The sequence below is a fragment of the Diadema antillarum genome, unplaced genomic scaffold, assembly GCF_040938485.1.
Source record: "Diadema antillarum isolate AM-2024a unplaced genomic scaffold, OU_Dant_1.0 scf00000075, whole genome shotgun sequence".
NCBI lineage: Eukaryota > Metazoa > Echinodermata > Echinoidea > Diadematoida > Diadematidae > Diadema > Diadema antillarum.
The window spans coordinates 1,326,570-1,348,791 of record NW_027270964.1 but is presented as its reverse complement, the minus strand read 5'-3'; the positions used below and the strand labels follow the sequence as shown (position 1 = coordinate 1,348,791).

Genomic DNA, 22,222 nt, shown 5'->3' with positions numbered 1-22,222 from the left:
CAATGTACAATGTATGTAGGCCTACATCTTTTGAAATTTCCGTGCTGATGAGTGTTGTATTCACAATCCCTGACAGAGACAGTTCATTAAACTATAGATTACTCTGTCACTTCAAGTATGCTGGCAAGTTATTTTTCATGCAAGGGATCCCATGATCCACTTTTATGATAAACTGAGCCATCTGCCCAGGGTGGAAAGCAAAGAAGTCCTCATGGCAGTATGGCTACAGGACAGAGTAGGCTTGAAATAATATCACTTTTTTGATAACTGAGACTCAAGAGTAACATCCACCAATTTTTGGCACTTTTCCAGTTTGTATGAAGACTTCACTATACCTTGAGAATTTTGAATGACTTGTATCAAAAGCCCTGAAACTGGAAAGCGATATTTCCCTCACATTGAATGTTGAAGCACCAAAGCAAGACATACTGAACATAGATTCTGATATAAAAAAATTGGCTTTTGGCATGGAAAGTTAATTGATTGATGCCCATGTGTGGTTCACCTACCTGAATAAATGCTATACTCCTCAGTTTCAATAGACAGAGCCTATTCATAACATTTCAAGACATCACATTCTCCACTCTTATATATATTTCTTCTGTGCAGTATATGTGTATTTCACAGACTGTAGCGTATCTTGTGATATCATCTTTCTAGTTGCTTCCTGTGACCGTTTTTTTTTTTGTCCCCCCCCCCCCACCTTTCCACTGTACCTTTATCTGTCTAAAATGACTGAATAGCAAGAAGCATTGGACTACTCACCACATTTGGGCTTTGTCTTTTTCCAGTGATCATAAGTAATGATTGAAATAGTTCAGTGCACATATGTGTGATGTGCATAAATATCAACAATGCAAAACATGAAATACAATGGGGCAATTGTACCTCATTCACAAAATATGGGAAATATTCAGGGGATGATTGACCAATCAGATTACAGAATTCATGATCACACAAAAGATAAATGTTCCTTGTTACTTTGCAAGTAGTCTCTCAGAATGCAGCATAGATCAATTCTCAAGAACTACATTTTCATCATTATCATCACCAACATCTTCATCATCATCATCATCATCATCATCATCATCATCATCATCATATTGCAGACTGGATTCCCATATACACTGCAGAGCCACATTTTTCCATTACCATCAAAGCTGTGCTTGTTCCTGAATGGGTTTCGCCGCGAAACTTTCGCGTATGGACACAGCCACGAAAGTGAAAGCGAATTAAGCACATTATAATGACAAACCACCATTTAGAAAGGAGGACAACTACATACATGTAGTCTTCAAGTGGATTCCTTTGAAAGACACACATCCTAACTTATAATGCTTGCCAAATGATGTGTCTAGTGCCGTCTTTGCTTCACAATTTCCCCGCTATTAAAAAGGTAATTTCCCTATAAACGGACTGTGCATACACCACACTCTTCCTTTCACATCTCCTTAGGTCATTACCAGTATTGCATCATCCTACACATCTCAATCTATCCATCCATAGACGTTAATAATGTATATTTGTAATGCATACATTAGTGGTACGTATGAATAAATTTGTATTAGAAAGAAAGGTAGCTTGATCCTGCAGAGCATTGGTTTCTCCTCCTTCTCCACATTTTGTTTGGCTCCAAAAGGGGCTGTTCCGTGTGATTTTTAGACACTCTGGAAGACAGTGACTTCTAGACAGAAGTGAGGGAAAGGAAGAGGGGTCGAATCGGGAGGGCGTTCTAATTTCGGGCTCAGTTCCTATTCTTGATCCTTTTTTCCCAGGCTTTCCCCAAGGGTAGCGCAGAAGGATCTGTCTGCCAGGGATGATTCATAAACCCAATCAGGCTCTTGAGTGAAAGAGATGAACCACCTCATGTTGATAGACCCTACATTTTGTTAAATGAGCACAATGACCAAGATAGCTTTACGGGGATGGGAGAATACAATATCGGAAGAGGAAGCAACTCTCGTCTGTCAGTTGCAAAGCAGATGTGATTAGAAGCTTTTTGCTGGTGTAATGGACACTTTAGGGGCAGATTAATCAGATTAACTTTAATCAATTGGTCGCTAACACTGCACAATTTTTGCCCTGACTACAGATTAAAACAAAACGGAGTAAAACAAGAAACTCACAGGAGTTGATTCTATTCACAGCTTCACTTACATGTAAAGACCCAACAGCAAAGGAATACCACTGAGGGGGAAGGCTGGCCCAATTCAGATATTTTTGAGAATATAATGATGAATGAAAAATGAATAATAATGAATCCATTTGTCATTGTTCGTATCTTAGTTTATCGTCTTCATTCTACCTTACACATAGCGAACATTACTGCCATCTTCCATTCTTTGAAACATATGGGAGAATGAATGAAGAGGTGAAATATACACTTTCATTGTGGTGTTTGGTGTAGAGGCCTCCATTATCATGTTGTTTGGTGCAGGGGCCTCCATTATCATGGTGTTTGGTGTAGGGGCCTGCATCATCATGGTGTTTGGTGTAGGAGCCTACAAATTGCCAAATGGATTTCTATCTAACCATATCCACATGGTGTTTGGTGTAGATTGGGGCCTACAAATCATTGAATGAATTTCTATCCAACTAAAGCGTATAATCTCTGTGGTCTTATTTGGTGTAGCAGCCTAACTCACCAAAGTGGATTTCTCGCAGTCTCCATTCACACCCACATGTTGATTAGGTTGAAAGCAAGGTATGTGACTGTGTGTTTTATTACAGGTCTGTAGGCCTACCTGTTTATATGCAATTTAGGTGGCCATGGTATGATATTGATATGATGCACACAAAATAAGAAGACTGTGTTCAAATGAACTCCAAATGGCTATACAGGCCAGAAGACATAGACTGTCATTTCAAACAGCCTTTAGTGTCAAATGATTACCCTGCTCCATCACCTCTTGAGATGAAAAACACCAACAAAATATCTAGCCTAGGATTCAGTCCATAAAGATAATTTAGTTTGATAGGATTTCTTTGGAATTTGTATTGACTGCTCATAATTCGAGCAAAACTCTATTGGACTTTAAGTTTACTTAAATGGAGTGAGATCATACAACCGGAATAGTAAAATTTATAGAAACAATGGCCTTGAAGTGAAAAAGTTATGGGATTGTTCTGTTTAATGTTTTTATTAAGCATTCTTAATTTTTGTTTAGTACATACTATGAGATGATGTGATTGGCATATAGGCCTATACAACCTGCTATCAATAGCCAGGTCACAAATTCTTACTATTTTTTCTTTTTTTTTTTAAATGAAAAGGATCATTTAACAATAAATGACATCCATAGAAGCTGATTTTATTAGACCTATTTTCAATAACTTAGCAGTGCTGGCTCTCGGGCAGAGGTGGTTATAGTTGATGACTTGATAATAACATTATAGGTTATATCAATATGATACCATTGAATGTTCTGTGGAGTCAGGAAAGAGATTGAGTAGCTGTTGTTTTTTTGTTTTCAATCTAGATAAAGTTTTGCGCTCAAAACCATGTTGAAGCAATGTTAACAGAGAGAGGGCTATACATATGAATAAAATTGGATCTGCGTTCACACAATACAAAGAGGCCTCCTTTACATTATTCCCAGTCCTTCGCATTCCTGGGGCTTCGAAAATCCACTTAGGAGTCATGTTTTGCGAATGTAAGGAACACCTCCTTTTATTTCAGACTCTATTTCTTTTTTTTTTTCTTTTTACATTGTGACATAGAGATTAGAGACCAGTGTATAGGGCCTAGAGGACAGGACAGAAGATTGGCCTACTTTATCACAATAGTCACAAAAGATACGAAAACAGCTCCCAAACTGTGGAGCTGCATTTCACAAGTGCTGTGTCAGACTGCAGCTTGAGTTTCAAGAGATCTGAACCAATTTTTAGACTGAAAAACAGAAAGACATAGTTTATTTTCATCTGGTGTCAGGTGGATGGCTGCAGAAGAGAACATTCTTGTGCCTTGCCTTCTGACCCCTCACACGGTGGAGTGACCCCTGAATGGGGTAAAGGTCGCAGGATATGAGAATTCCTCTGCGGCTTGTCATAAAAAAATCAATATCTCCCTGTGGTGTGTTCTCAGGCTGTAAGTGTATTACAGTACAGACAGAATGGACAACCCAGGTTTTACATCTTGGTCCCTGAAGGCATTGTACTCAAAGGTTGCACTTCTATTGCTGTATAAGTCAGATCCAAGCCCAGCATCTTATCATCTCAAAGAAAGAAATTAACTTGGCAATATTGGAAATAGCAGCATGTTTCAGCTGATAGTCTTACACTTTCAATTTCTATATGAAACACACAAATGGCAAAGGATGTAATGTACTATGCAAATTTGGTTTCTCCCCAACGCCCCCCCCCCCCGCCTTCTTTAAATCAAGCTAGGACAGTAGCCAATCAGTGGCGTTCTCTGTGCTGTTATTAAAGTGAAAGCAGCATTCTGTGGCACTGAATCACTGTTTACAGACAAACAGACGGATGCATGTACAATGTATGCACACACACACTCCCATCATGACCTATAGGGCCCTATGTGTAAATATGTGTTCATGAATATATTGCATGTAAGAATGCATTATACGTACCTGTACGTATGTCCTTATATATCTGAGGGCATGTACATATATTTCATTTACATGTGTGTATGTGTTTGTGTGTGTGTGTGTGTGTGTATGTGTGTTTTGTATGAATAGTTGTGTAGGCCCTATGTGTAGCCATGACAATGAATATGAAGTAAAAGAGAAAGAGAATCAGTAAGACGCTTTATAGGCCTATCTCCTTAAAATTCACTATTTCGTACCCTAGGCCATTAGGCCTAAATGGTATTTTCCCTGATTGGTTGATTCTGTCTCTTACCATTGCTTTTGATTGAATTTCACTCCATGCCACTATTAGAAAAGTGGATTTTAAAGATTAATTTAGCAACGATGGGGCCTATATTACAAGTATATCAACTTCAAGTGAGTGCTGATTTGCAAGTACTTTTTAAGTTTTAGGAAGCTACAAAGAATAATCTGTTTCTAATAGGTAGGGGACCTACATGTGTATATGTTGTATGGTACACAGCATTTTGTGGATGTCATTTATAGCATTTTATCCATAATGAAACAGCTTATAGAGTGGAATTTGATTTATAAGTCTTAAATTCATGATTTCCAAATACAAATGAGAAACATTCCTCCTAAGTATACTCATGTATTATTTATAAGCATTATTTTCTTTAAGGAACGTAGTCTAGAGAAGATATTTGTACATTTCATTTTGTATTGTATGCACATTGTTAGGGCCTATATTACCATATCAGGGCAACTCCTTTACTGTATGCACAAATGCCCACAGTGCTTACTATAGGCCTATAAGTTACCTAATAGATTTACGGGATGTCCTAAGCCAAGCTTCAAAATAAGAATCATGTTGAAGAGTGCAGATGTGTACAGTCCTGTAGGTCCCAAATCTATATCATGTGCATAGCAACCCCCCCCCCCCCCCAACACACACACACACACACACACAAATAGGTTTACATTGTATATGCAAAACAAGTTAATAGTGCTGTAAAAAAAAGTAGAATTATGGAAGGAGGGAGAAAAGGGGAAGAAGGTTATCACAACTGAAACTATGCTGTGTCTTTTGTGTATATGTTTATGCCAAGAGTTTTTCTCTGAGCAGCCTTTAAAGGGTAAGTTCACCTAAATATGATATAGGCCCTATGTATTGAGTGAATGCAACAATATTATGTTGTAGTAGAATAAATCAGTGAAGTTTGAGGAAAATCTGATTTCAATTCATGAAAAAGTGACATATTTTTTTATAAGTTTCGGTGCCACCATTGCTTGATGAGAAGACGACAAGAGTCTGTGAAGTCCCCGCAAAACAATGATTAAAAGAAAAAAGAAAAAAAGACTTCTGCAAAATTTCTTTTTTCTATTACAATGAAAGAGCAATTGACTTACTTTTTTTCAGAAAGCAGGAGAAATAATATTACCTTTAACATATGAAGAGTTTGTTCGCAAAAACCGATAAGTCCATATTTGCCAAATGGAGATATTTGCAATTAAAGGTCAAGAAAGATAAAGAGAATGATAAGAAAATTTTTGCTTCTTTTGACCGTAACTTCAAAAATGTACCTTTATATGTAGTGACCAATATATCATTTAAAAGGGTACTATTTTGTACTTTATGACAGAGACCGTACTTCAAAATCTTCTAATATGGACTTATCTGTTTTTGCGAACAAACTCTTATATAGGCCCTACATGTCAGGAACAAGTGAAAGGAATGTGTATTTTCATGAAAGATTAAATCTTTGGGTATTCTTGTGTTATTTCCTTTGTACATGCACAATGTCATCTCATCCAGAGATAGCGGTAGCAAAACTTAAAATATTATAACTTTTAAATGAATAGTCCAATATTCCTCAAACTTCACAGATATGTTCTACTAATATTGCTTAATTGTCAACCCGTGTGTGTATTTGGAGAAACTTTCCCTTTTACGGTTAAAGGAAAAGTCCACCTTCATATAAAGGATTGAGAGAATGAAGCAATATTAGTAGAATACATCAGTGAAAGTTTGAGGAAAATTGGACAATCCGTTCAAAAGTTACGAATATTTGAAGTATCTGCGCAGTCACTGCTGGAAGAGAAGACTACTACAGTGTATGATGTCACATGCGCGCAACTATATAAGGAAAATAAAAAGAGAATTTCACAAAACTTGACTTTTTGAATAAAGTGCACATTTCTTCGACTTGCTGCTGACGTATGTTAAGGGTAATATTATTCCCTCTGCCTTCTGAAAGAGAGAAGTCGAGTGTTCTTTTGTTATAAATGCGAGAAAAATGGAAATATGTTGAATTTTCTTTATTCTTTCTTTATATCGTTGTACTCATGTGACATCACAAGCTATAGTAGTCTTTTCATCCAGCCGTGTCTGAGCAGAAACTTCAAAAATTCATAACTTTTTAACGGATTGTCCGATTTTGCTCAAACTCTCACTGATGTGTTCTACTAATATTGCTGCATTCACTCGACCCATATGTATATGAAGGTGAACTTGTCCTTTAAGGGGCAACGTGCGTCATGGGCCGAGACTGCTTCATCAATCAGAGACAACCAATTTGGGTGCAGAGAATCCCCCTGTATTTTTTTTTCTCCCCGTCTTCCTGGAACCCTCCTCGAGCCATTACCACTTAAGCGAGGAGTGAAAACCACTGGCTGTGCCCTCTGTACTGTAGTTGGAAGGTTCGAGAATATCGGGGCAACATCGCAAAGAAATTTGAGAGCATGGTCTTTTTAAGTAAGACTGATGAATGTCTATAAAACTGAATGCATGCTGCCCTGTTGCTTTCTTTTGTAGATGGTGCTATTTCGTATATTTTAGATAATTAATAACTTTCTTTTCTGGCGAGGTTTTGAGATTTTTAAGGTATTCTTTTGATAGTCACACCTCAAGTTACAAATGAAAGGACTATTCGTGAGAATGTGCTGATGTTTTATGGTCCCTAAAAGTTGTGTAAACAAACATGGGCACCTCTTCATTGTTGAACATTTTGAATGATTGACCTAGTGTATGCCTCAGAGCCGTCTCTCCTTGTGTTCAGTGTTAATTAATAACACCTGTAAGTACCGCTACAAATGTACACACATAGGGCATACATGAATTGTATTCTTCATACATACTGAATACAACATCTCTGGTACTTTAATATGTGCATATGTGTTTAGGCCGACATACAACATACATAATATTCACACATTACATTCACACATGCATACGCACAAGCATACACTATGGAATCCAAGGTCATCAGAAGTCTTTGGCATCAAAGACTGTAGAGTTTCATTACATGGAGTGAGGTATGTGAGTGGAGGGGCTGTGTCAACTACTAGTAGCACGTGTCTGAGCGTTTGGCCATTTTATATTGAGAGAAACAGTGTGCCTGTCTACTAGATAGAGTACAGTCAATATTTCCTCATTAGAGTTGTAACACAGGAAAGGTGTAGGCTTACTCTGTATAGTAGCGAACATAGGTTGATAGACATAGTAGACTTATGCGGCCAGCCTTTTCAAGGTGCTTTTTATGATATGATAGAAAAGGATCATAGTCTACAATGATTTTTAATTGCCTGAATATGCACAAGGCATATGTAGGCCTACAGTGTATTATTCCTGAACAGTTCATTCTGTTTCAAGAGTCTAACCTTTATTAGTAAGCTCTCCACAAAGGGCTGTTTATAATTCTATGCAGATTTATGGATATATTTTTTTTTCTCTACAGACCTAGCAACAAGCTTGTCTATCTACCCGTTCATACTCAAATGCATTCAGTATGTGGAAATGCCCAATGAAGTTTTCATGCCTTACATAATTGCTTGCAGAGCAAGCCTCAAGACAAGCTTTCTGTTTAGCCAAAAACATGATATGGTATCTATAATAGATTTGCACAAATTTTCTCAGAATGTTAGTAAATCTGTCTATTACAGGAACATTTTTATTACTAGGTCTGTTTAAAGAACCTGCATTATTTGACTGTGTAGATATTATGTTGGCATGATTCTTTAAAAAAAAAAAAAGAATGTCTTTCAGAAGCGTACTTGACTTCGAATCATGATTGGATGCATTCGCTCTGACCGACTCGGTGCAGTCGGAGGAAAAAGAATGATATGGTCTGTTAGCTCCAAAAGTTTTGCCCATTTCACAGTCGAGTAGCCATTTGCATCACACACTTGTCCTTGAAGAGATGTGATATGCTGAAATCTTGCGAAATGAAAAACATTTATCGTTTCCATCTTAAACCATGGAAGGCTGCTTGTGCTGTTAGAAAACACACCCTGAAATAAGACTAAAACATGAGCAGAATGAGGGGAGCGGGACACAAAACTGCAAAGCTAGAGATCATTAAATGCACCAGCATGATCATATTACATTAATGGGCTTTTTTTTGGGGGGGGGGGGGGTGGCCTGTAGAATGTTTAAATAGCTGATATTCAGAAGTACAATTGTACATGTACATCAATGGGGAAAAAAGATCCTCTACCCTACCAACTGTCTGAAAATTGTAAAGATTTCATTGAACATTCACAATTGAATTGCTTTTAATTGAAAAACCTGTTTTGGAGCGATGCACATCAGTCTGCTCTACAAAAACATTGCTTCAGGGTCAATATAGGTACGTGGTTAGAAGTTCCACCTGATTCGAAAAAAAAAGCAGTTAAACATCTTTGCCCCCATCTCTTTATGTACCTATGACAACTTTTAATTCAAGGGATTTGAAAATATGTATCTTAAAACTGTCAGGAATGGCATAGAAATAAATATGCATTCTAATGACATTATCCCACAATAGTAAAAACTCTTTCCTTTAAAAAAGGTCTTCATTCCTGATCATGGTCTAGATCACCCCCCCCCCCCCCCTCCCACCCCAATTCCCAAACACTAATCACCTGTCCTCCTTATGGCAACAGACTTACTTTGAAAATTTCATCAAAATCTGTTCATAACTTTGCGATTTGCGATAAGATTGTCACAGCTAGGACAGACCAACAAACGATGGCTTTTAAAAACATTTCATCTCCTTTGGTGGAGGTGAATTAGTCTCAAGGTTATGGAGAGAATGAATTCTGTGAGAAGTCTTATGATAAATCAGTCGCTCCAGGCATCTGTTTTGTTCTCTGTGTCTGAACATTGATGGAATGATATCCAGTCAAATTGAGACTCAGTATACCAAACACCATACACTTGGCAGGTTTCGAGGACATCCACTGTGGTATGTAAATGGTGGAGAGAGATTTCACCGGGTACCACGCCCAGTGCTTGAACACCGGTGCTTCATGCTGACCCGATATAGTTTATCATATGCTCTCTTGGGGTTTTGAGAGGGAGTGGGAGCGTGTTTGAGTGTGTTTGAGCTGTTGCCATGGTGATTTTACTCGTTATACAGGTCAGGGGAGTTTGGTTACAGGGAAACTCAGAGCATGGACTGGTAGAACAGGATATCCTCATGTGGCTAAACCATTCACTTGACTGCAAAGAGTGTTTTAGATATGCACAAAAAAAGAAATAATAACATGAAATTTAAACTTGTGCCTGGATGGATGATTATGAGCAGGAAATATTGAATGTCATTGTTGGAGATAGCAGGATATAGATAGATTGAGGAATAGATACATCATGATATGTTCTGCATGATTATGAATTGCATATTATATTGATTTTTCTGCCTGCTGTATGAGCCATACTATACCTCTGCTTCTTCTCTGGTGAAATCTTTAATCTCAGAACTATCTCAACAATATAAATTTGTAGGCCTACTTTGCTAAATATGATATTTGTTACAAAGGATGTCAAGAATGCTAACCCATTCTGCACAAAGTGTCAAATTATAAGACAAAAGTCTCATTTTGTTAAAGTTATGTTACAATTGTGTGGATTAATTAATTGTACATTCATCATTGTGCAGTATCTCCCTAAATATGAAGTCTTTCATTTAGCGCTAACTCATTAGGCACAGTTTAACAGTACGTACAGGTGTATATTCTATGTGTACCTGTAGGTACTGTATAGCTCATATTTTTCAAACAAGGAAAAATTATAATGAGTTTGCGAAAATGCTGAGCTACTGTATCGATGCCATATAATTTGCGTGTTTTGCGAGTGGTAAACTTCGTGATCGTGGAGTTCTGTCCTGAACGGAGAAACGTATGGAAACGTCACATCCACAGCGGGATCAGAGTCAATATTTTCGCGAATACTGCCTGACTCGCGAAATTCGCAAAAATAAAAACCTCATGAAATATTCAACGTATACAGTTACGGTACTTGATCCTATGTGGTAGCACTGTCTTCAATATTGGGTGAGCATGGAGCTGGTAAAATGTTTGAAGTTAAGCACGGATACTAAATGCATGATGGGATCTACCAGCATATAATCTTTTTTCTTTTTTCTAGCATAGGTAAAATTCACAATCTAGTTAACAGCATGGTGATTTTGGACATAGATGACTTCACAGTGACAGCAAACTTTTCCAAATTTCATGTTTTGATCATCCTTTTAAAACATGACTTAAGAACCCTCTCTGCAAAATTTGATGGTTTGTCTATTACAGGCGACTCGTGTTATAACGAAATGCTCAGGACAGGCAGTTTTCTTTTGTTATATCAAAATTTTGTTACATGTGGACATATTAAGTATATCATCTAGTTAATAATTTGGGGCCTTGAATTTTACCTTGTATCTGGAATTTTGTTATAACAATTTTTGTTATAACAGGAATGCATTTGTACATGTAGAGCCCATGTAATATTCCCCAATGTGTTCATATATTCTCTCTTTCTATTCTTCTCTGCCTTTCGAAATCAGAGGGACCAAAAATACAGCGTGGAGGATGAGATAAAGGTGAGGGGATGGATTGAGAGTCTCCTTGGAATCAAACTCAAGAATCAGAACACCGGAATGGCTCCATTTGCAGAGTGCCTCAAGGATGGCCAGGTGTTATGCAAGTGAGTGCAGTGTCTTAAGGTGGAAAATCCAGTCTAAATATGAGTTAGTCTGATAGGAAAGAGTAAAATATTACGAGTTCATTGGTAAAATTTTGATCAAATTCGGATGAAAAATAAGAAAGTTATGACATTTTGAAGTTTTGTTGTTTTGGGGGGAAACAGTTCTTGAACTGTCAATATGAATAATATGCATATGGCAAAGTGAACATGTTATTCCCTCGCAAAGTACCATATAGTTTGTACATAAAATTGTGAAATTTCCAGTTTTTCATTCAAATGCAATTATGCTCTAGGCTCAAATCCTCGTATATCTAACTTATCACTATTCTGAAGTTATTCAACCAAGAATAACGTCATGTTTCAGACTTCATGACAGAAACGTTGAATTTTCATTATTTATTGCTTATGATCTATGGAAAATTGTGAGGGTATGACATGGTTAGCTCACTCATTTGCATTTTCATATCCACTGTACAAAAACTGTTTTGCAGAAATTAGCAAAACTTCAAAATGTCATAACTTCCTTATTTTTCATCCGATTTTAGTCAAATTTTTAACGTTGAACTCGTAAGATTTTACTCTTTTTTATCAGACTAATTTATACTTGGACTGGATTTCCTCTTTAAACCCTTCAACTCCCATTAAACCACATCACCATGATATGTTTTATAATGATTTTTACTATTACTATTTGGATAACAGTTCATTATTCTGAAGGTACATTCATCTAAAATTTAAATAAGGTTCAGTTATTGTTATGATTGATGTTATCAACATTATGTCATTTTTAGTTTTCATCATCATAATGATGCAGATATAAGTATTGGTTCCGATAGTCAAATGTGCTTCTAAAATTGAAATAAGGTTCAGTTATTGTTATAATTGATGTTATCAACATTATGTCATTTTTAGTTTTCATCATCATAATGATGCAGGTATAAGTGTTGGTTCTGATGATTAAATGTGCTTCCAAATAATAATAATAATGATAATGATAAGGTCTTATTTACCCAGGGTAGCCTCTTCAGTGTTGCCACTGCTCTACCAGAGGGCCCTGCCATTGTTATTACCCTAGTTGTTGTTCTTGTTGTTCTTTTAGATTTGTGGAGCTCTCTGCCGGGTGGGCAATTTGCTCCAATAATATATATTTATTCAAATATACCCTTAAATTCAATTATAAAAACCTACACTACTTCTAATTATATACAAAAAACTAATCACATTTATTTTTGATATTTACAAGTGATATATTTACATAGGAAGGAAAGGGGACAGGGTCTCGGAAAATGATGTCACCTGCCTACTCCTGCACCGAAATGCAGGGATACGCCGTTTACCCTAGCATTGCTAGGTACCCATTTATACACCTGGGTTGAGAGGGACATAGTGGGTAAAAACATCTTGTCCAAGGACGTAAGCACTGGGCGGGATTCGAACTCGGGTCCTCCCATTGGGAGTTGGGAGTCTTATCCACTATGCCACAGCGTCATGGAAGGTCAATAATGATGTCTTATTTTTTTCCCCTTGATTGCAGTCTAATGAACCACCTCCAGCCAGGTGCCATCAAGAAAGTCAACACTCAGAGCTTTGCATTCAAACAGGTAAGGCAATGTAGAGTGGGATAAATGGGCAATATCTTACACCACATTTTACACCACATTTTGTACTGAATATAAGTAGGTATGCCAAGAGCCCTAGAAAGGATTAGAAAATGAAGAGACAAATCAGAATATTGAAAATGCTATGTGTGCACCACACATGTATACAAACATTACAGGAGAAATGCTTTAAATGCTAATCCTCAGATTTTGCTCTGTCTGTAGAGTTTGTCATCTTTTTGAACAATGGTTTGGATTAGTACGTCAACTCCACGAAACCTGTCATGTGTTCATGAATACATCATACTGTGATTTACCTGGCATTTAATGGCATTAGGGTAATCCATCCCAACCCTCCCCCCCCCCCAAAAAAAAAGGATTAAAGATAACAACAAACAAAGATGTTTTATATTTGTATAGTAAGCCAAAAACCTCAAACTTTGCATCATGATTCTTCAGGTATGAGAGGAGTTGCATTACAACTATTCATTGACAGCCATTCTGATACACATCTTTTTCATAGAATTAGAATATTTATGCTTTCTACCTATGTTTGGATATTCCACATTCATGAAGGCAACTGAAATGCCTAGAAACTTAGAGGTGCATTGGATTTCCAAAGTCTAACTTAATTGCAGGGTTCTTTTTCAGGGGCATGCTAATAGTAAATGTAACATCTCTTCCTGAGCTTATAAACAGAAGAGCTCTACTAAATGTAGATTTTAATTCTTTTACTCAGAATATATCAAACATTGCACTAATATTGCCCTATTAAAATATACCAAAACCCCTTATAATGATTGTATTTGCACAGGTACAGTGCTCTAACACACATTGATTCCACAGCACTTTACAAAGTTGAAGTACAGGAAAATCAGTTCTGTGGATGAATCTTTGCTTGTCTTGTAAAGACTGCATGTTGAGGGTACAATGGGGATGTTTAATGGAAGCTATAATTCCAGAGATGAGTTTTGCAAGATTGGACAACATGTTCATCTCTTACTGTTGATGTTCTTGATGCATGGAGGAGAATCCTGTCTGCCAATGAACAAAGATCTGGTTTTGCAGACAGATTTTCCCCATGTGTCGTGGGGAAAGTCCTACACCCCGGGACCTTCCCCTCCTAAAGCGTAGTATGGACACTCAGGAGGACTTTTCCCCCTTCATCCCCAAAGCAAGTCGGGTCTGGGGACAAAATTTGGAGGGGACACGATAGTGACCTTGCAGTTGTGGATCCAGAGAGGAGCACACACAGGGTGCGCGCTCCCTCTTTATTTTTTGCTAAACCAAAGGAAATAAAATGGAAAAATGGGGGAGGGGAGTGTGCCCCCTTTCATTTTGTAAAGGCGCCTCCCCTTTACGGAGGCACCCCTGCCTTGAGCTGTAATTGATAGCGCCCAGCCGTACGTGTTCATAATTGTTCATCAAATGGCAGTGCTAGATCACCCCAAGCCTGATTGCCGCCACAGCTCGGGGACAGTCCAGATAGCAGTGTGGACGGTCAGTCGTAAATAGGATAAGATCTCTCCTGGCTGCCGTTGTGACTTGGGTCTAGTGTGAACGCGGGAAAGATGACAGAAGACTGCAGAGAACTAGTGGGATGGGGGCTTGATTATGCAAACGCTTGGAAGCTATTACAGTAGTTAGATAGTCCACATTGTTTCGTGGGAAGTCAGTAAATGCATTTCAGCAAGAGGGATATGATCTTGTTCCTTTGCTTTACATACAGATGCATTATGAAAGCTGCTGTACCTACTGTGCCTTTCTGATATTTATACCTCTGGTGCTTTTGTTTTCTTGCTGTATAAACACAGATGGAAAACATCAGTTCCTTCCTGAAGGCAGCGGAGGCCTACGGGGTGCCAAACTCCTCCCTCTTCCAGACGGTGGATCTGTACGAAGAACAGGATGTTGGGAGTGTAAGTGCGACTTGCCAACATAGAACATTGACATAAACAAGCCCCCTCAGTTTTCGTCTTTTTTTTTCTTTTGTCTGACTTTTTTGGTCTTCAGACAGGGAGTTAATTCAAAGCAAAATCCAACCAACCTCTGATCACACTGCATCTGTTTCTTGTTTGGTCGCAAAATAATTTCCTTTGAGAAGTCACTGCAGAATCCAAGCTACTCTGTGATTTGTTTCATTATTTTAAACGTCCTGACAATGCACCATTTTCTACGGATAAAAAAGAAATGTGTTTTTCTGAGAATGGGTGCACAAAACTTAACTTTATTAACTGTAAGTTCAAGAGAGCCCAAGGCAAGATGTAGCGTGCAAGCCTACATTAAAGATTATGTATCAGACAGTGGCAATGAATTAAACTTATCTCAGTGTTGACTCCCTTTAGACCAGAAACTTTTGGAAATTTCAATTTATGAAAGTAGAATGCACATGAACACTCTTGTTTGCACATCTGACACTGAATGCGAAAAGGGCCGTTTAACTAAAGCTCACCAAATTTTAATGCGACAAATGCTTCTTGTTTTACAGTATATGACATGTCACCTTCTTGGTAACACTGTAATATCTTTGTTTGTTTTTGTTGTCACCCCTAACCCCTCCCCCCCCCCCCCCAACACAGGTGGTCAACTGCCTTTATTCATTAGCAGGCCAGGCCAGGAAGAAGGGCGTTAATGTTGAGATCGGTATTGCCGTCCAGGATCCAAACAAACGCGAATTCTCAGAAGAGACCCTCGCTGCCGGGAAGGCAGTCCTCAGTCAGCAGGCTGGGTTTACTGGTGGAGCCAGCCAAGCCGGGTCGGGAGGGTTTGGCAACACTCGCAAACTGTGAGACCCGCCGCAACCTTTCAAGAAGGATCAAAATTCTACTCTCATTGTACATGTGTTTGAGTATGCATTTTACATATGTACAGGCCTAGTTACTAATTATGTTACCTGAGATAGGACAATACTGCTTCATCACTCATACACTTGCGATTATGTAATGTGTGTTTTTCTTTCATCTCCAGTGTCTTTTTAATGTAGACATATAGCAGAAAAGTTTGACAGCTCACGGCGTCAAAAAAGTTCCATCACCTGTAGCTAGTAGGGGTATTTCCTCTATTTGATGAATGGTTTTTGAGTCTTGAATAATACACTAGTGATTGGAATCTGAGGATAGGAATCTATGAAAAGGTGGAAGTACTGCGATTGGCAAGTTTTATTCTTTTCGGAGACGCTCGTCAAGAAATCATGCCTACCTTGGGCCTTGCTTAATTATCACCATCGGCTAGCCAGCCTGCTAATCATTTCTTGCCATGGCAGTTGAGCGAGGTGTGGTGGCGCCTCTATTGATGATTTTATTTCTTTCTTTCTTTTTAGTTGATTGCTTTATTAGCCATTGTATCTAAGCTTAGGGGAGAGGGTCAATTGCAGCAAGCATTACATGATGCATATCAAAAAGAAAAAGAAAAAGAAAAACGTCATCCATGATTCCGGAGACAGAATCTCCAAAGTAGACTCACTGATTGTAGAAATAGAAAAGTGTGGCACTCAGCTGTACGATTTGAAAGGTATGCTGGCAAACTAATCTTTTTGTATGTGATTTTCACTCCCTAAAGATTATGCATGTATTCTAAATGTACACCCGAGTAAAAATAAAATATGGCACTGATGTTGGACAGAAAGAATGGTTAGACATGGAGTACTCTTTCTATAGGATGTCTAGTAATAGTTTGCGTTTTCTTTTTGTCTGTTTTCTGTATTGTTGTGTTTTGTTTTTATTTTGTTTTGTTTTGCTGCAGCACACTAATAAATCTTGACTTTATAGTCACCTGTTCAAATAGTTAAAAAACATTCTGCAACTAATTAGATACATTAATATGAATTCATGCAGCTCTATTCTTTGAAATGTACGAGGTACATGTACATCTGGTTGATTTTTCAGGTTTTGTTGGAAGTGCGCAAACTGCAGGTAGATTAGGGGTCACTGGCTTTGATACAAGAACTCTCAGTCACATGTGTTGTCTCACTTTTGCACATCTCAACTAAACCCTATTCCGTATCTCTTTTGTTTATCAAGTATGTACGACAAGGCTGTTTGTGAGCACTTATAGGACTTTACATATCATAATTTGTTATTATAAAGCTATCACAATGCTTTTATTTGATCTGTCTGTGGCTTAGTTTTTAGTAGCTGCTGATAAATATAAATGATATGATTAGATTTCTTTATTTTCAGGAAAACATTTCTTGCTTTTCCTTTCATTGCCTTGGCTGTCTTGTTGGTAGCATCACAGTTTATCATGTTGATGACTTGTGATATCTATCTATTTCTTTTTATGTAAGGTATACTGTTTTCAAATAATCAGTGTGACAATGTTTGAATTCATGAGAAATCTGCCACTTTAATATTTTTATTCTTTTTCTGCAGATTATATAATGTATACAGTCGTGATTGCACTGGTTACATCCATACGGTCCACCTTCTGTAATCATTGTCACTGTTCAATTATCTAGCCCTGTGGTGCACACACAAAGTTTTTGTTATACTGTTTTGCATTCCTACATGCACCTGATTTTAGGCAATTTCATTGGCTTTAGTCATTGTACTCTCAATTCCACTTTACCTCAACAGGATTTGTCCTAATCATGCGATTTTGCCATCACAACAAATGCATAAATCTGTACCATAGTACAGCAAGCCGGGTTGTACTGCTGGCCCAATTAATCGGTAATCCGCTTCATGCGGTATGCCAATAGTGATATGGCAATGAAATGCTCTTCGCTACACTAGTATCAATAAAATGGTGTTCCCTCACTGCTTTTACTCCTTTTGCACATTGCGGCATAATTGATTAGATGATCAGAGAGGGGGAGCATGATTAATATGATGACATTATAGAAAAATCCCAAACTAATGTTGTTTTCTTATCTTAGACAAAAGAATTGTCGGCACTTTTGAGTGTTCTGTGAGGAAAGAGATATGCAGATGTCTTTTGTGAAATGAGCATTATTGATATGGTTAGGCCAGTAATAGGATTATAAAATGACATCATGAAGGGTATATAAAAGCACAGGTAGTGGCTTTGTGGTGTTTGAAGTCGTATTTAAAAGCATGGTACATCATGTAGTGAGAAGTGTTTTGTGTTTCTTGAATTAGTCGCGTAGAATGTTATGAGCATATTATATTTTTGATTATTTACACTTATGCTATCATCTCCGCTGAATACCATTTTACTTCACAAGGCATGAATACAGCTTGATTGTATATATAATTAAAAAAAAGTAAATGTTCTTGTCTTTGAATGTAACTCTGTGTATTATGTAAGCGATACATTCATCATTGCATTCCATCACACCAAGCCGTACATGAAGCTATTAAAGTATGCGCACTGGTGCAAAGACACCCAGCATAGCTTGCAAATAATCAGATTTTGGTTACTGATTATGCTGAGAAATCCATCTCTTCATAACGAGAATTTTCAAAGCATGATTTGTATGATTATGTTTTAAGATGTGAAAGGTTGGTATAATGTATGCTTGCTGTTTTTAGTGAAGGTTTGATGACCCCCCAACCAAGGAGGTACTAGGCAGCCTATTAGTACCTCCTTGCTCCAACATTCCATGAGTGATTATGGATTGGAAGATTGATTGGTTCTGCAATTCCACACAGATGTCTGAATTTCTTTCTGTCATCAGTTGTCTTACATTCCTCAACTTGGCACCAGTTTGCACACACTGTACTGCAACTGCAGCTGATGAAACTGCATCTTTATTGTCAACACAAATCCGATGCATAGAAAGTATTGTGTATACAATTGTATATGCAATCTTCCCTAGTCGACATAGTTTTTATCGCTGGATTGCAGCTTGTGCTCTGGCTAACCATCCGTCACAAGAGGGCGTGCTTCAGTCATTCCATCCCCATGCTTAAATCTTGAAAGCAAGTCCAAAATTGTAGAGGGAAGCAAAACTGCCTTGAGCATTTACTGTGGGAGCAGAAATAATGGCAACAAGGGCAGTCAGACAAAATTCTGAGCACCTTGGAATGACCGAACCATCTTCTTTGTTTATCTGTAAAATCACATGCTTGGTTGTTAATATTGGTGTCTCGTACAGTAAGCTCAGTATTACTTCCGAAGCCAAATCATTCATTCCCTCATTCATATAGCAAGCAGTCATTCCTACCGTACATGTGTTCAAACCATGAGCTTATCATCATCAGATAATGTATTGTCATGCAAAATATACAGCATATAATTGCAGATTAAAAATACATTGTACTTCATGATTTCTTGTCTTCCACCCAAATTACCAAGCATTCTTGCTTTCTAGTCACAGGCTGTTGAACTCGTATGCAAAACCAATGGAGCGAAAATGTTCTGTTCTGTGGAGACTGAATAAACTTATTTAAAGAGCGAGGTCAGTTTTTCGGTGATTGTTGTCATATGAACATATAACTGATTGACTTGTCAATATGGCTGTTCCTGCTGTATGTATTTGTAGCTATGGGTGCAGTACATACTTAGAAATATGCACCACCCAGCTTAATTCTGACATATTTTGCAGGGGGAAATGTTAACCCACACCATTGCAGTGCTATCATTACAACAGCCTCCACTTCTGTGCCACTGACTACAGGTGAGCAGTTCACACATCATATTACTCCAAGGTGGCTAAATTTTAATGGAAAGTGGCATTTACTGTAGTGTTAAATACAAGGAGTGAATACGTACGTGAAATGAATAAAGTTGTATCTTGAGGTGAAGAGTGTACAACTGAACAATTACCTTTTCCCCCTTGTTCTTTCAAGCATTCAAATGGATAACCTGTCCAAAAGGCTGACATGCGAATGTGTGTGTGTGTGTGTGTGTATATATATGTGTGTGTGTATTTCTGTTAAGTCAGACATAGATGGATATTACAGATCAAAATGCACATCCACAACATATCACAACAACAAACTGATTAAAAACATCCAAACAAACTTACAACAACCCACATGGACAGCACCATTTCAGATGTGTTTATGCTTGACATGTCTTTCTAAAGGGTCCATAAACAAAGTGAGAGGGGAAAAAGGAAGGCGAGAGAAAGACAAAGGAGAGAAAAACTTGAAGAGTTTGTTCGCAAAAACCGATAAGTCCATTTTTGAAGATTTTGAAGTACGGTCTCTGTCATAAAGTACAAAATAATGCCTTTTAAATGATATATTGGTCACTGCATATAAAGGTACATTTTTGAAGTTATGGGCAAAAGAAGCAAAAATTTTCTTATTATTCTCTTTATTTTTCTTGACCTTTAATCGCAAAATATCTCCATTTGGCAAACATGGACTTAACGGTTTTTGCGAACAAACTCTTAACTTCTAGAGGTACGTACATCTTACTTGACCTATTTTACACACAAACACTAAAGAGAAAACATAAAATTAAAGGGGAATTTCAGAACAGTCAAAAGTTAGTCTGAAAAGAAGAGAGCAAATTGATTAGCAACCACAGCAGTGAAAAATTTGATGAGGATAAATAAAGATAAGGGAAGTTGTGAAATTGTCAGGTTTTGCTAATTTTCTCAAAAACAGTATTTGACCAGTCAATCAAATCAGTGATCGATCTCAAATCCTACACAGTGTTTCACTGATCATTATTTTGATGTTGATCAGCGCCATGAGTAACATTATTCTAAACTTTTATAGCAGAGGAATTTAAATTTTGTCATGTCTTTGTATTATAAACGTCAATGGAAAATTGTGAAGTAATGGCGTCATCAGCTACTATATCACACATTTGCATATTCATTTCAACTGTTACATAACTGTTTTGCAAAAAACATGGGCAAATTTTAAAGTATTCATATTTTCCTTTCAATCTAATCTCAATCAAAATGTTCACTGTCGTGCTCGTAAAAATTTGCTCTTTCATTTCAGATAACATTTAGGGGGCCTAACTGGTCCAGAATTTCCCTTTAATTGTAAAGTTGTGCGTGGGCGTGTGTGTGCCTTTTTGTGTTTGTCGTGTTGTTTGTATATCAAAATGATTGATCTATCTATCTATCTATCAAGTGCAGAGATAATAATGCCTGGTCTTATGCTTGCTGCATGAGCAGAATTTGAAGGCAGATCCCCCCCCCCCCCCCTCACCCCATCTTTTAGAGAGTCAAAAGACTGCCTATGTAACTCGTTGCCTTTTTGTCAACCACGGGCCAATTTATTACTCTGGATACAGACAACGAGAAAAAAATGATTATCAAACAAAACTAACAAAATTAGTGTCTGCGTCGTGATGAATTCCGAAAAGCCTCGCTCTAAACCTTGTGATGGCGCTGTTCCATGTAGGGGAGTTCGCACAACATCAAGCTGTAGGCCTAATGGTAATGGAAATCTGACGTCATGATTGCATCACCGACAGTGTTCATGAGTGATGACTGTTCAAAGTCACCAAATGAAATTAAAGGGTGAACTCATTAAAAAATTAGGGGTGGTGAAGTGATCTGTTGAGACAAACCATGCCCAGATCATACTTATATCGACGGAATTCTGCGGCATATGGCATACTTCGGGCCTATCATGCAGTTTCAAAATGTTTCCTGAGAACAATACTATATGCCAAAAAAGCCGTAATAAACTTGTATTTTATAAAGTCAGACAGTCATACGACTTTTTTGTTTAAGGATGTTGATGATGATGATTATGATGATGATGATGATGATGATGGTGATGATGATGATGATGATGAGGAGGAGGAGGAGGAGGAAGAGGAGGATGACAACGATAACAATGATAATTATGTTGATGTTGACGACGGAGAGGTTTTTGCACGAATGTCACGTTTCTATTCAAATATCTTTCAAGCTGGTAATTTCCTGATAAAACAAAGGATAATACAAAGATTTGCTAAGACAAAACAATAATTCACAAACAAACAAAAAATTCCTGCTGTAAAGACAATGTTAAATGGGATTAATGAAAGAGCGTATGACGTTTAATTCCAACAAAAGAGCAAAGATGAAAATGTCCTTTTACAGTTACGAGGCTGAAAAATTCTAAGATACAGAAAAGGACCCTCTAGTTCCATTTCATTAAAAAGAAAATAATAAGTTACAAGCTGTAAAGGAATTTCTTGCAGGAATAGCAAGTGTCATGGTAATGACAGGAATCCTGCTTCCTAATTGGCTGTTCCAAAAG

The 22,222-nt window shown here is 37.6% G+C and overlaps 1 protein-coding gene across 2 annotated transcripts in view; it reads left to right on the top strand.

Moving 5' to 3' along the window:
- LOC139717440 (myophilin-like) overlaps positions 1-18,730 on the top strand; it is a 32,139-nt gene extending 13,409 nt beyond the window's left edge. For both annotated transcript variants that reach the window (XM_071628947.1, XM_071628948.1), the window contains exons 2-5: positions 11,363-11,502; positions 13,037-13,103; positions 14,915-15,019; positions 15,680-18,730. In XM_071628947.1, coding sequence (XP_071485048.1) covers positions 11,363-11,502; positions 13,037-13,103; positions 14,915-15,019; positions 15,680-15,889 — 522 coding nt within the window. In that variant the 3' untranslated portion in view covers positions 15,890-18,730. The remainder of the gene's footprint in view (positions 1-11,362; positions 11,503-13,036; positions 13,104-14,914; positions 15,020-15,679) is intronic.
- The last annotated feature ends 3,492 nt before the right edge of the window (positions 18,731-22,222 follow it).